The 13,663-nt window shown below is 41.8% G+C and overlaps 3 protein-coding genes across 5 annotated transcripts; 1 reads left to right on the forward strand and 2 right to left on the reverse strand.

Annotated features, from left to right (window-relative positions):
* Positions 1 to 343: 343 nt before the first annotated feature.
* On the forward strand, positions 344 to 3,781 carry eif2b2 (eukaryotic translation initiation factor 2B, subunit 2 beta). The gene is made up of 8 exons (XM_064328344.1): positions 344 to 602; positions 888 to 1,008; positions 1,226 to 1,377; positions 2,403 to 2,566; positions 2,778 to 2,873; positions 3,007 to 3,144; positions 3,339 to 3,405; positions 3,587 to 3,781. Exons 1-8 carry the CDS (start codon positions 431 to 433, stop codon positions 3,742 to 3,744), a joined length of 1,068 nt encoding a protein of 355 aa, XP_064184414.1. The 5' UTR covers positions 344 to 430; the 3' UTR covers positions 3,745 to 3,781.
* On the reverse strand, positions 3,754 to 12,024 carry mlh3 (mutL homolog 3 (E. coli)). Of its 2 annotated transcripts, XM_064328245.1 has the most exons (12): positions 8,416 to 12,024; positions 8,049 to 8,150; positions 7,842 to 7,918; positions 7,486 to 7,590; positions 7,262 to 7,347; positions 6,962 to 7,026; positions 5,866 to 5,974; positions 5,617 to 5,776; positions 5,457 to 5,480; positions 5,094 to 5,172; positions 4,476 to 4,627; positions 3,754 to 4,225 (listed from the first exon to the last, which is right to left on the reverse strand). In XM_064328245.1, the coding sequence occupies exons 1-12, from the start codon at positions 11,471 to 11,473 to the stop codon at positions 4,154 to 4,156; spliced, it is 4,089 nt and encodes a 1,362-aa protein (XP_064184315.1). In that variant the 5' UTR covers positions 11,474 to 12,024; the 3' UTR covers positions 3,754 to 4,153. The 2 variants fall into 2 exon arrangements, with proteins under 2 accessions (XP_064184315.1, XP_064184325.1); XM_064328255.1 differs by lacking the exon at positions 8,049 to 8,150 and having other exon boundaries at positions 8,416 to 12,022.
* A 213-nt stretch (positions 12,025 to 12,237) lies between these two features.
* On the reverse strand, positions 12,238 to 13,621 carry acyp1 (acylphosphatase 1, erythrocyte (common) type). Of its 2 annotated transcripts, none has more exons than XM_064328385.1 (3): positions 13,463 to 13,621; positions 13,008 to 13,093; positions 12,238 to 12,726 (listed from the first exon to the last, which is right to left on the reverse strand). In XM_064328385.1, exons 1-3 carry the CDS (start codon positions 13,569 to 13,571, stop codon positions 12,508 to 12,510), a joined length of 414 nt encoding a protein of 137 aa, XP_064184455.1. In that variant the 5' UTR covers positions 13,572 to 13,621; the 3' UTR covers positions 12,238 to 12,507. The 2 variants fall into 2 exon arrangements, with proteins under 2 accessions (XP_064184455.1, XP_064184465.1); XM_064328395.1 differs by having other exon boundaries at positions 13,347 to 13,503.
* Positions 13,622 to 13,663: the final 42 nt, after the last annotated feature.

A 13,663-nucleotide genomic window follows, 5' to 3' on the forward strand; every position in this document is an offset into this window, starting at 1 on the left:
GCTCTTAGTAAATGATTTGCCTTTTTCCCTAGTAGGAACAAATTTGGGTATTCTGGGATGTAAACTAAAATCAGGCTGAAATTATTAAACACTGCAGGACACATTATGTAAATTAGGACTACTGTATTAACTCACTGCTATGATTTTTTGTTCAGCTCTCTACTGTCATAACGAAGCGGACGTTTTTATTTTACACTCTAATTTATTATTCTCCAGCATAACTTTAAAGAATAATGATCTTGCCCGTTACATTTTTCTGGGTAACTATAGAGGTTAGTTTATCGAAATATAGCTGTCGCTTAATGAACGTGTGTAACCCGGAAGTGTTCTCATAGTGACTTCATAGTAATTCCGGGTCTTTTCGCGTCTAAATCGTCAAAGCTGGCTATGTGAAAACGCTGTTCTATTAGCAAGGCAACATATACTGAATATGCCAGGCGCCGATAAGGAAACTGATTTGTCGGAGCGAACGGAAGCCTTCATAGCAGAGCTGAAACGGGGCGGGAGTGGGACAGGACCTCTCCGTGGATCAGGAGAAACTGCGAGAGAAACAGCAGCCTTGCTGCGAAGGATAACAGCACAGGCACGATGGACCAGTGCAGGTGAGAACGCCTGATAATTGCCTGCTAGCGTTAGGTGCTTGGTAGGTACGGTAGTTTGTAGCTAATTTAGCTAATGTTAGCTATGTAAGTAATCACTTGTACCATTTATTGGTTAATAAGTCGCCCCCCATAAAGTTAATGTTGTGACGGAACTCTTGGAAAATGACAGCGCTCTATGTGCGTCATGTCATGACGATAGCATGTGTGGGCAATTGTCATAGTACAACCGCTAGTTACACCTACATGTTATAGTAGGCCTAAATAATTCTGGTACTTTTGATGTAGGCGATCTCATGGAGATTATACGCAAGGAGGGGAGAAGAATGACAGCAGCCCAGCCATCAGAAACCACTGTGGGGAATATGGTGCGTAGGGTTTTGAAAATCATCAGAGAGGAGTATGCCAGGTGAGTGGGTGCCTCTTGCCGTGTAGCGTGGATGTGTGGGCATGTTCCCAATCCACAGTCGACGCTAGAATCGCCTTTTTTCGTAAGATCCCTCTTATTCTGCATTCATGCGTCATCTCTTGCCTGTGTGCAGCCTTCCAGCCTCATCTGACTTGAAGGATTTAAGATGGTATGACTCAAAGATTTTGCTGTAAATTCTCCGTCCTCTTGGGCACAGGTCGGGGGGAAGCAGCGAGGAGACGGATCAGCAGGAATCGCTGCACAAACTCTTGACATCTGGTGGACTGAATGAAGAGAATTTCAGGCAGCATTTCCCACCGCTTAAATCCAATGTGATTGAGGCTATAAATGAGCTCCTTACAGAGCTTGGTATGTTAACAGATGAACACTATAATCACTTTGTGCCAATGGCTTGTTTTCAAACTTAATATATACCTCAATCCATAAGCATTTGGACAGTGACTCACTTTTCATTGTTATGACTCTACCCTCCAGCACGTTGGATTTGAAATGAAATCAGCTTTAATTTGTGGGTATATCAATCCATATCCAGTGATTTACACCCTTTTTGGACATTCTCCCATTTTAGGGGATCAAAAGTAATTGGATGACTATTTCAGATTAAAGAGGCTACCCTGCATCTGTGGATGTCTATGGTGGTCATCGAATGCAAAGGATTTGTAGCCTCTTCCTTGCTGATGCTGCCAGGCATGTAATCCAGTTCCTGTTTGTTTGGGGTGATCTTTGCCTTCAATCATGTTTTCAGCAAGTGAAACACATGTTCATTTGGATTCAGGTTGAGCGATTGATGTGGCCAGTCAAGAACAGTCCACTGTTTAGTTCTGAAAAACTCCTTTGTTGCTTAAGCAATGTGTTTGGGGTCCCTTCTGCAAGGTGAAGCACCTTGAGGCATTTGGTTGTATCTAAGTAGATGATTCTCTACACTTCAGAATTAATCCTGCTGCTGCCGTCAGCAGTCACATCATCAGTAAAGAGATGTGAGCCCATCTAGTGGCAGCCATACATGCCCAAGCCATAAAACTACCTCCACCCTGTTTCAAAGATGAGGGGGTGTGCTTTGGATCATGAGCAGTTCCTTTCTTTCTCCACACTTTCTCTTTCCATTACTTTCATTCTGCTTAATACTCCATGAGCATTTTTTCCAGAACTCGCTCACTATTTTACATAAGGATGTAAATACTTGGAAATTAAAGCCAACAGTCTTCACTTTAACCTCATATTCATTGGTTAATTTCAAATCCCATGTGCTGGAGTACACAGCCAAAGCAACAAATATTGTGTCACTGTCCAAACAGTTATGGACGGAACTGTAAAATCCAACTGTGCCACATGATTAAAATAAAAATGACCAAAGTTGTTTTTCTGTCACCTAGAGGGAACCACAGACAACATCGCCATGCAAGCTCTGGAACACATTCATTCCAACGAGGTCATCATGACCATAGGGCGCTCTCGTACCGTGGAAGCCTTCCTTAAAGATGCAGCTCGCAAACGAAAATTTCATGTCATTGTCGCCGAATGCGCACCCTTCTGCCAGGTATCCAAGATGGACCCATCCAGACACACAGCTGCTCTTTCATAAGTTCTTGTGAACAGTAATTATTATTAATACTATTAATGCAATGCAATGCAAACAGCTGAAGGTGATAAGTACAACAAAATAATACATTTTGCAGCTAAAAAAAGGATTCTGAATTAATTTTTAAATCATCTGTAAGCTTGTCCTTTTATCTTTTCCCACCCTCCAGGGCCATGAAATGGCGACCAGCCTTTCCAAAGCAGGCATTGAAACAACAGTCATCACCGATGCTGCAATATTTGCTGTGATGTCTCGGGTCAACAAGGTAATAATAGACACTTCAGCACGCATGTTAAAAGCAAGACCTTTTTAAAAAATAAAAAAAAACCTTGAAAGAGGTAATGTAATACTGCCATGGAAGGATGAAGAATTTAATTGTCATTTCATTTTCTGTCCAGGTCATTATTGGCACACAGACAGTGCTGGCTAATGGCGGACTCCGTGCAGTAATCGGGACCCACACCTTGGCACTGGCAGCTAAGCACCACTCTACCCCACTCATTGTCTGTGCGCCAATGTTCAAACTCTCACCACAGGTGAGGCCGCAGCAACCGACCTGTGTATACTCTCAATACCTTTCAGATGGTTATGTACTGTAAAGATGACCACTTGACATCACAGTAACTTCAGATGCTTATGCAGAATAACTATGTTACATGCAGTTCTGAAACAAAGTTGTGAAAGAGTCTAGAATGAACTTGAATTTGTGATTTCCTATTTGTGTCCCTAGTTTCCCAATGAAGAGGACACTTTCCATAAATTCGTATCCCCGCAGGAAGTGCTTCCATTTACAGAAGGTATTGTTCTCTATAGGTCAAATCATAAAACCTATACCTGCAATGAAATTACATGACATGTTGACTAAAGTAAAAGCTCACTTGGGGATTTCTCATGAGCTTCTTTGAACAAAGAGCTATGAATTCAGGTGCTTGTAATATTACAACCATCCTTTTAAGGCTTGCTGCATTTGTTTTCCAGGTGAGATTCTGTCCAAGGTGAACGTGCACTGCCCTGTGTTTGACTACGTGCCTCCCGAACTCATCACACTGTTCATCTCTAACATCGGAGGGAACGCTCCCTCCTACATCTACCGTCTAATGAGTGAACTCTACCACCCAGAAGATCATGAGCTGTAACCCAGTAAATAAATTTAAAAAACAGCATTTAATCCAACCATCTGTGTCCTTTTTTCAGTGCTACATACATCTGAGTATTTCATTCATCAAAGGGTCTTTGAGTTGTTCTCTGGAAAACAAACCCAGAAAAAGTGATTCACTGGCACCAAGAATTTAGAATCAGTCTTGTAAAAACTCCTTATACACACATGCATATACACATGTGAGAAACACATGAAATTATATTAAGGTGAACCTGCGATAAGATTTAAATGCATACTCTCGGTCCATTGTGTACAAGGGTGATGAAAGGGTAATATGAATAAATTAGATAATCTGCATTGAAATGGCAACTCAAAAATAAATACTTGAGGAAACTCCACAAGATGTTTGTGGAATGCACCTTTTACATTGTATCAGTTAAAAAAAACTATTTCTTTCCATATAGTTCCCAGGCTCGATACATCCGTCGGAGTTTTCGGAGGTTTGGTTTGGGAGATTTCTATGAAAACAAAAAAAAAGAAAGATGTACGAACTGACCATGAATTAAAAAAAACATCTACTTTTCCACTTCCAGAGGAACAATTTTGTATTAAAGGCAATTGCAAACCACATGATTCAAAATACAGCACAATTTTGGTTGCAATTATAATGATATTAAGTATAAGATACTAAATGTTAGCACACCACCATAAGTTAACACATATGCAGTGGCCCACCAAGCCTCAGAGTTTGGCTGAACCTGTGTGTACCTGCTGATAGTTATCCAAATGGAGCAGGTCAGCCAGGGGGACCATAGAGGGCCGGCCGTGGGCACACTGGAATGGGAGCTGGCAGGCAGAGAGGGAGCCCACGAGGCTGCAGCATTCCTCCATGCTCAGACTGTGATTGAACTTGACTGCTCCTGTTAACAGTACACCCGAGAACATTAGATCAAACCAAAATGACTTTGATTCAGTGGTAGAGAAGCTAGAGGTGCTACGTCATGGTCCTTGCTTTATCCTGCAAGAACAAAAACATCACTGCTGTGGCAAATGGAAGGAGGTGGTACGAATGATCTGAACGGACAGATGTGATAGATCGGCACTACGTAACCCAAGGTCCTGCAGGCCACAGCATCTGCGGGTATTCACTCCAACTGCACACTACACCATCTTAATTTTGAAATGATTTAACCTCCTTGGTCCAGGAAGTAAGTTCATGAGTGAAATCAGGTGGTGTAGTGCATGGTTGGAGCCAATACCTACAGATACGGTGGCCAGCAAGACCTGAAGTAGCTCTGGGATAGATGTTAGGCAGTACACCCTTTTCCTCTTCAGCGTGACAGGAGGTTCTGTTAGTAGATGTGGTTGTGGACTGTGTGATCTCACCGTGACAGGCCTGAGAAGCAAGGACCTTCAGGACAGTTAGAGGCAGTGTCCCTCTCACCCGGCCTGTAGACCGTAATAACTGCAGACACGAGACACAGGGAGTGAAAAGACGTTCTGCCCTATACTGAAACTGAAATAAGAGTCACTGCCTTTCTTTTTCCAATCCGGAGTACAATAAATCATCGCTTTTCCAAAGAGAGGTGCATCATGGCCAACAAATAAATTTTATTTCAATGTATGAGCTTGTAAACTCAGTATGATAATTTTATACAAACAACATTTAACCAAAGAAATGCACCACTAAGCTTTCAAAAAGCTCAATAAATAGACTGGCTTTCACACTATAACTGAAATTCAACTCACCTCAATCTGTTCTCGAATGTATTCCTAGGTGAGAAAAATACACAAGGGAATAATCAAAATGAGGCTCCATGAAATCTTTGCATAAATATATGAACCATTCCACAAATAAAAATACTTGACACGGTAAAAGAAAAAGAAAAACATTAAAATGAGAGGCCACCTCCACAATTGCCTTGGTAGCAGTATGCCTCCCTCTGCGAAGCTCATTGGCCTCTCTCTCCACAAAACACATCGGCACCTTCCCCACGAGCAACTGAGGGTCCCCTGTCTCTGAAAACCTTATTTCCAGCCCTAGGCCTCTCAGGAAAGGCTGACAGGACCTGTAAAGCCAACCATAGTTACTAACTGCACGTCTGCACAATCTAAAACCCTCACCAACCACAGGGCCGAAAAGGGAAGTCATACTGACCTCAGTAGCCTGAGCTCCTCCTCTGTGACCTCAATCTCCAGGGGCGGAGTCACGCTGGAGGAACACAAGCGCTTCTGCCCAGGTGTCTCAGGGTCTTCCTCATATGATTCTACAGGGAGACAGAAAATGTTTCTTAGACATCGATGAACTCATGAAAAAAATGGTATTTACTAATTGAAATGTTTATTTAAGTGCCTCTTGATTGTGCCAAAGCTACCCTGCATACAAGGAGCACTGCACCCGAAGCATCTGCACTTTGTGGTGATATTTAAACCCTCAGCTGCATATACCCATCCATAGGTACATGCCCATATCTGTGGTCCACCTTGTTGTTGTGCGCTCCTCCACACTCAGCCACTGAACTCAATATACTGGAGTATTTATTTCATTACTGCATTTCAAATAAATTTTTATTTTTAACCACATTTTTTCCTCCAAATGTGAAATGCTCAGTTGCATTTGCAGGCCCATCACATTGCTACAACTTCCTTCATACTCTGCATGCAGGACAGTGTAAACTAGCTTGTGTTTTCCAAAGCATGTGCTGCCACCTACTGTATCTTTTCATTGTGTCATCCACAAGCAGAGCAGTAAAGACACTGCATCAGAAAGATTACTTGAGCCTAGCTATGCAGTATTTTCACAAGAGGAGTAAACTTCATGTGCAAGTGTCTGATTGACCACAGCTTCTGCACCATGTTGAGGGCACCATGTGAAATTATGTTAATCATAATAATTATGATAAATACCTGTATATTGATTAATAAGTAGTATCCCTTGAAAGTCCTGCATGGCTCACTATTTCTTACAGTATATACCTTTCTACCTCTGAACCCTTTCTCTAGCTACTCTTTGTAGATCAAAATTGCTCTTAAATAGAAAAGTAATTTGACTTATATGCTGGATTGTAATATGACTACAATAAGGCTTACGTCTGAGCAAAAGTGGGGCATTTTAAAAGACAAAAAAGTGATCAATAGTATGGATTACTGGAAGCAGCTGTTCTTAAGGCATGCCAGACTTTAAGTGTACTAAGCAGCGTGCCTGTTGAAGTGACAGGTGTGACATATGATTCATGACAAAAAGCTGGTCTCACCTGTAATAAGGTTCTCCAGCCGAACCCTCTCATGAGCAGCATGCTGATCCACCAACACCAGCAAGTTTCCTGAAGTTCCAAAGGACACACAAGATTACCTCAAAGACAACGGAATACTCAACTTCAATAACTATGTATAGGCCAAATGACAGACCAAATGTCTACTGTCTCAGAAATATTAAGTGGTCAAATCAAAGCTGAACTGACTGACTGGCCATGGCAACCTCAGAAAAGCATAAAAGATGCTGGGCTAGAAACAAAAGCATGACACAGACATGCAAGTAAAATATAAAACGCAATTTTCCTTCAGAATCACCACTCTCTGCATCCATGTCTCTCGTGTTAATCAGACATGCAAGAAACTTCTTATCCACTTGATGGACCACCTAAAAAAGATAATGCATGAACTCACTAATTTATTCAAATGACATCATCAGCCAACAGGCTTTACATAAACCAGTAATGGAAATTCAGGTGAAGAAACAAAATCACCCAGCACAAGCTGGCTTCTAATCGTTGCTTGCCTTCATGGAGTGGATCATGTCTTTGGTGAAGCGGTAAGGGAAGAGAATGTTGTGGATCTTCACTGCCAGGCCTTCTGCCTGCCCACTGGTCACATCCACAGCCACCTGCCCCATACGAATGGTAAAATGTAAAAGAGGAATCAGTCTCTAATGGCATGACAATAAAAATGAAGAGCAGAATTTCAGCAATTATTCATAAATGTGTAATATTGCAATCTCTATGAGCTAAAGCATTACTGTTTACATCATATCCATGTAGTCTAAAATAGTCCCACTTTCAACAGTTTTTGACAGATTATACACACAAGCTTTTACTTTTGTTAGATTATACCACTACATGATGTGCTCATAGTTACCTCTGGAGGTCGAACAAACACTGGGTTGGACCACTCAGAGAACATGGAGGAAAGTGAGTTGGAAGCCTCTGTAGCATCTGAATGAAAAAACACAGGGGGCAATGCTAAATGTGTTCTAGATATATAGAGCAGCTAAAACAGGAGCACACAGCAAGATAGCTGACTTCCTAAGGTGTTTTGCTAAAATATGAATATCAAGAATCTTACCTGTATGGACAAGCCCTGAACTAAGTACTCTCTCTGCTCTTGACCTAGGCAGGAACGGCAGCACTAGCTCTGACTGAAATGGGTAGCATGTGTACTCAAACCCTACAGGGGGAGACAAGCTGTCTTACTTAAAAAGACTATCAAATGTTACACATGCATTTTCAAACAGAATATATTTCAGAATGACGTATTCAAGCACAATTAACTGTGTAGTATGACATACAAAAACAGCATTTCTGTATACATGAAGCTGCACTCCGAAAGATACTTTGGCTTTTGCTTCAGCGTTCTAATTCGCAGGACAAGGTCCCAAAGGAATTGAACAGATATGTTTTACTGTGAAGAGTAGGTATACAGAACAGCTTACCTTTTCTAGAGATGACACTAATTGACATGGTGGTGACATCTGTGGTACATGGAACCTGGGTCTCTTCCACAACAGGCGCTTCATATTTACTGAGTCCTGTCCTTTTGTTAATGTAGACCAGCTTCCCAATGGAATCATCAAAGAGCTCCAGCCAATCACTGGTTTCACTTTGCTCATTTTCTTCCGGGGTAGTATCAGTGCAAACAGGTCCATCTTTCTCAAAAGAGTTTACCACTTCATTTGAACACACATCTGGATAATGGTTGGTTGCCATTTGCACTGAGTCAGCAATAGAGTCTCCAACAGAGAGCACGGGAGTGGGCACATTTGGGGTAGTGGTGAATGCATTTTTGCAGAACTCTGCAGACTTTGTGCTGTCACTTTTATCACAGTGCAGCTCCATCTGAGATTGCTGATAGTTAGCGTTCATGTCAAGGGCGACATCGTCAGCTGAACACAGGGGAGTGCAAGTCTGCTCTTCTGTATTGAAACTATCTTGCATGAGCGTGTCTGTCAAGGCAGAATTGAGTGAGCTGAAAAAATCTGAAGCTTCCCCCAGAGGCCTTTCCAGTGCACTTCTCTTATCCTTCACCCGATTCTCTTTCAAGTGTGAGAGCTTGGACGCCAGGGACCCTTTGCTGCTTCTGGTCTGAGCAGTAAAAGGCTTCAGTCTAGTGTACTCTGAGAGAGTTACACAGCAATCGCTTGGCTGTAAAGAGTATGTTTTCAAAGTCTCACTTGTATCCCTTTTCTCATACTGACAGAGTGAAAGCTTCTCAGCATTAACAAAGGTACATTCTGTCTGGGATGATATGGCATCAAGTGATGTTTTACATCCTGCAGTTTCTAGAGGATGACATTGAGCTCCTGTCTGCTTTCCATGCATTCTTCTGAACCTGTCAAGAGATCCAGTCTGCACTGACAAAGCCAGTTTTGGACAAGGCTTGATCCTGGAGGCCTTTGATGTGATGATCGAGGACTCAACTGACAATGAAAGCTTTCTCTTTGGTGCCAAAAGCGGATTTTCCTGAGCTTCAAAAGCTGAACTCACACTGGTTTGGTAAATGTCTCTTTTATGAGTTGACAGACTTTTGGAGTGACTTGAAGGTACCATCCCTAAAGTTGAACTCTCATAATCTCTGAAGTGGCACTCCTTGAGTGGCAGCAGATCCTGAGCTGAAACTGGGCCTAGGGAACATACCGTACCTGGTACGCTGGTTTTTGGTACATCTGCATTTTGCAGCGGAGGTACCAAGTGTTTGATGAATCCTACCGAGCCAAACCGCAGTGCTGTCCTCCCTGAGTCACTTGCCTCACCCCTCTGCTTTTCCAAACTGGTGTTTTGCAGCTTCCCTACACTGCAACATTCATTCATTTTTCTCTCATGTGTTTTTGAGTGCCACACCCCTATGTCATCTACTTTTTCTTCACACCTTTTTGGGCTCCTGCTCTGCTGTTCACCCTTTATCACAGTTTTTGTGTTTGCACAACATTGTATTTCACTACATCCCAAATCAGTGGTACCTACAGCATTTTCTAGTTGTACATTATGATTGCTCACCATGTCATCTATAATGCATTTCAGGGACTCAGATTTCTGTGAACTTGTCCCTGCAACCAAATCACAATTAATTGCCCTTTCACTGATCTCTGAATCAAATGAATCGGATATGCTTGCTACTTCCAGGGAGACATGTTCCACTGTTAGTTCTCGGTCTCTTGGAATCTCAGTTACTCTCAGCTTCTTTTCCTCTTCAGCCATGGTATTGCCTTCCTCATCTACGTGGACACTTTTTGCCTTATCTGGATCCTGTTCAAGCATCCTGTGAACAGCTTTAGACATCAGCTTATTCCCATTGTATAATTCCTCAGTAATACTGAGTGTGGGTGCAATAGCATGCACAGCTGAATTGTCTTCATTAATAGTGCTGGTCATCGGTTCAGTAAAATAATTATCATGGACGTAACTGCAGACATCCTCAGGAGAGATTTCAGCCACCAAGTTCTCTCTGGTAAGGAACTCTTTGACCCCCTCCTCCACGCATGACAGCACACTGTCCCAGTCTTTAAACTCAATAAGGGTCTTAGCTGGCTCCAGGCATATGTCATACTCAGAGTAATGGCACTTAATATTAATAATGTACATACCGTGCACCTCAGCCCCTGCTCGTTGCTTAGGACTCCCCATCGCGGGGGACCCACCCTGGTTTCCATTTTGCCTGCCCGAAGCATTTATTTTCTTCAGGAGAAAGTTCAGCAGTTTGTGGATGCGAGTCTTCAGGACAAGTCTGCCATTCACAAACAGGAACTGTAGACTGTTGTTGTAGTGTCCCTCACGCCCAATGTAGCCGCTCATTTCAAACTGGCTGTGCTTGAGACTAATTTCTGACAGCTTCTGTGCCCTTGCCATCCCATGGATCTGGACAAACCTAAAGTAGGTGCTCTTGGCCTTGGGAAGCTGCACCACCATGGCTCCGGTACAGTCATTCTTCAGGGTGAAGGAGATGGAAGGGTGCACAAGTGAAACGGCCTCCACCCTCTGCCTGATGCGCTCACATTCCAGCACCACATCCACCCTCTTTCTTCTCACTGGCATGTTGTGAAAAAAGTTGCATATCACCACAGTTGTCCCGGCGGATGGGCGACAGCTCTCAGATTCAAACACATCCATGCCCTTCCCATCTCTGAAGATTTTCACAAAGGTTTTTCCTGTCAGTCTGGACCTGGAGGCAATTTCCACCAGGGTAGCAAGAGAGGCTATGCTTGCAACAGCTTCCCCTCTGAATCCATAAAACCGAAGACACTCAAGGTCTTCTAAGGAACTGCATTTGCTTGTGAAGTACCTCTTTCCTACATGCTCCATATCTTCCCTGCCTATCCCAGAGCCATTGTCTATTACCTGCACTTTGAATGCTTCCATATCCAACCTTACAGCAATACATGATGCCCCAGCATCTATGCCATTCAAAACGAGTTCTTCTACACACTGTTGTAATGAAAATATTGCTATTCCAGAGCGAAGTCTGGCTTGGACTTCCTTTGATAAGCATTTTATCATTGTGTGGCAAGACAGAAAGTAGACTTAATGCAGCCTGACACAAAAATAATATTGAAAAAGGCAACATGAAAACTAACGCATATCATAATGTAATTAGCTAGTAAGTTAACACTAGCTATCGATAGCTCACTGGCACTTATCTAACATGGAGGTTAGCAACTTGGCTAACATTGGCTAGCTATCGGTATATTTAAACGCATAGATTATATAAAGTTAATATCCTGTTCACGTAGTTAGCCAGTAGACTGTACGCAGAAATTGACGTTACCTGACTAACATCTTATTAAAATATATCGTCCTAAAATCTCGTACTAGCCCACGTTTAAATGATCCAACAACATCTAAAGCAAAATTAATGCTTCCCATGTAGCTCCGGATAATAAGGTTATTCACTAGCGGTCAAAAATACATAAATACATACTTAATCAGTTGTTAACGTGAGCTCATTTAGCTAGCTAAAACCAAGCCAATTTGCGAGTTCTGTTTACAACCGTTTCCTTTCCATATCCGGGATTATTACAAATCTACGGAATTGTACTGCCACCTGCCGGATGAGTAAGAGAAACGACTCACTGATACGACGCAGCGGTATGGAGGCCTATTAATATAAAAATAAAATCGGATGGAACCACAGGCTGTAGAAAAATACCTCTGCCTTTTCTGGGTGGACTTCACTGATTAGTCAACATATATGTAGCCCACGAACGTTATTTTATTGGTGTTGTGATACCTCGTGTGCTCCTTGAAAATAAAAGTCAGGCTCAAACAGTTTGAATACTTTATTAATCCAAGTACTCACAACCATACAGATTCCTTCGGGATAAATATTTCCGTTTTTATTAGCCAGAATTTCTTTATCACGAAATAAAAATGAATAATGCATCACAGTTTATTATAATAAATAACCACACTGGTGACGATATATGACCTGTTTCACATATTGGCATTTTACAATGAAAACACATTTACTAAATAATAAAGTTTAACACACGAGGAATGTAGCAAACACAATGAAAGCCAGCGTTACGTTAAATTCAAGGGTGAATAATTTTGAAGTTTTTATGACCCAAATTCTCGATTTTCCTCTCATTTTTGAACTCAGCCTTGACGATTTGTGACTTAGGACTGCCAGTGGTCTTGAGCCACTCCTGCATCTGTTTGACCTTGGAGCTTGGACCTTGGAGTTGCCCCTGCACCGTCCCAGCCTCAGTGTTCTGCACCCAGCCAACCAAGCCTAATTTCTTCCCCTCTGCCTGGAAAACATCAGCACACACTGGTGTGAAAGTATGTTCATAAATTGCATGAATGTGTATGAACGGAAGAAAGACTATGTAAAAAAAGGTTCCATCCTAAAAATCAATAATCAACAAATATTTTCAAAGAAATGCAGAATAAATAGAATAGAATAGAATCTGTTCCACTTGGTGATATTTCATGCATGCATTAAACTGGCAGGCACCGAGATGTCCTGCGTCAGCTACGCTCAAAAGCAAAATGTTTTTAGAAGATTCCACTGCTTAATGACTGAAATTACCTGAGTGTATTTTCGAAAAAAGACGCCCTGTACTCTCCCAAATATTTCATAATCCACTGAAATTACATCTTCTTTATCGGTCATCGCTGATGATCAGAACAGAGCAAAGGCAAAACATAAAATTAGTTACAATAACCCATTGACTTTGAAACGAACTGTGAAATCCAACTCGAATTTTCATGATTTCAAAAACGGTAAAACAGTGTTATACGAGTTACATTCATAATAATATTATTACGTTACTAGCTAATTTATAGTAAGTTACACAACAGATTTCCAGACGTTCAAGTGGTTATAATATAGCTAACATTAGCCAACCAGCTAAATTAATGTCCTCACCTAGTGAGCTTCACAAAATGTAGCCTACATAAGCTTGCATGCTAGACACATCGTAATAAACTACCCAGCATTTCTATTTCATTGGGAAAACCCAGCAATAAATAAATGGCACCTACTTGTAATGTTGACAGAGTGCTTAAAACATATAGAATCTCTACTGTTCAACACCAGCCGGTTCACATCCGGGGTTTCAGGGTTAAAAAAACGTATCCGAGGGTGTTTCATAAATTACCGAAACTTATTATTTAGAACCAATAGCAATGCTAGATAGTTCGTTCAAGACCCTTTCATTGGTTAGATCGCACAGCAACTCTAGG

Source organism: Anguilla rostrata, chromosome 1 (genome assembly GCF_018555375.3).
Source record: "Anguilla rostrata isolate EN2019 chromosome 1, ASM1855537v3, whole genome shotgun sequence".
Classification (NCBI taxonomy): Eukaryota; Metazoa; Chordata; class Actinopteri; order Anguilliformes; family Anguillidae; genus Anguilla; species Anguilla rostrata.

What these genes read in the sequence shown, in the direction of transcription:
- eif2b2 (XM_064328344.1), top strand. Translation starts at nt 431, where the DNA reads ATGCCAGGCGCCGATAAGGAAACTGATTTGTCGGAGCGAACGGAAGCC. An exon ending in ATCAGAGAGGAGTATGCCAG is followed by an intron (nt 1,009 to 1,225) that starts GTGAGTGGGTGC and finishes TCTTGGGCACAG; the next exon opens with GTCGGGGGGAAGCAGCGAGG. An exon ending in AGTGCTTCCATTTACAGAAG is followed by an intron (nt 3,406 to 3,586) that starts GTATTGTTCTCT and finishes TTTGTTTTCCAG; the next exon opens with GTGAGATTCTGTCCAAGGTG.
- mlh3 (XM_064328245.1), bottom strand. Translation starts at nt 11,473, where the DNA reads ATGATAAAATGCTTATCAAAGGAAGTCCAAGCCAGACTTCGCTCTGGA. An exon ending in TAGTGTCATCTCTAGAAAAG is followed by an intron (nt 8,151 to 8,415) that starts GTAAGCTGTTCT and finishes CTCCCCCTGTAG; the next exon opens with GGTTTGAGTACACATGCTAC. An exon ending in TGTTTGTTCGACCTCCAGAG is followed by an intron (nt 7,591 to 7,841) that starts GTAACTATGAGC and finishes CGTATGGGGCAG; the next exon opens with GTGGCTGTGGATGTGACCAG.
- acyp1 (XM_064328385.1), bottom strand. Translation starts at nt 13,571, where the DNA reads ATGAAACACCCTCGGATACGTTTTTTTAACCCTGAAACCCCGGATGTG. An exon ending in GCACTCTGTCAACATTACAA is followed by an intron (nt 13,094 to 13,462) that starts GTAGGTGCCATT and finishes TCTGATCATCAG; the next exon opens with CGATGACCGATAAAGAAGAT. An exon ending in TTTTTCGAAAATACACTCAG is followed by an intron (nt 12,727 to 13,007) that starts GTAATTTCAGTC and finishes GATGTTTTCCAG; the next exon opens with GCAGAGGGGAAGAAATTAGG.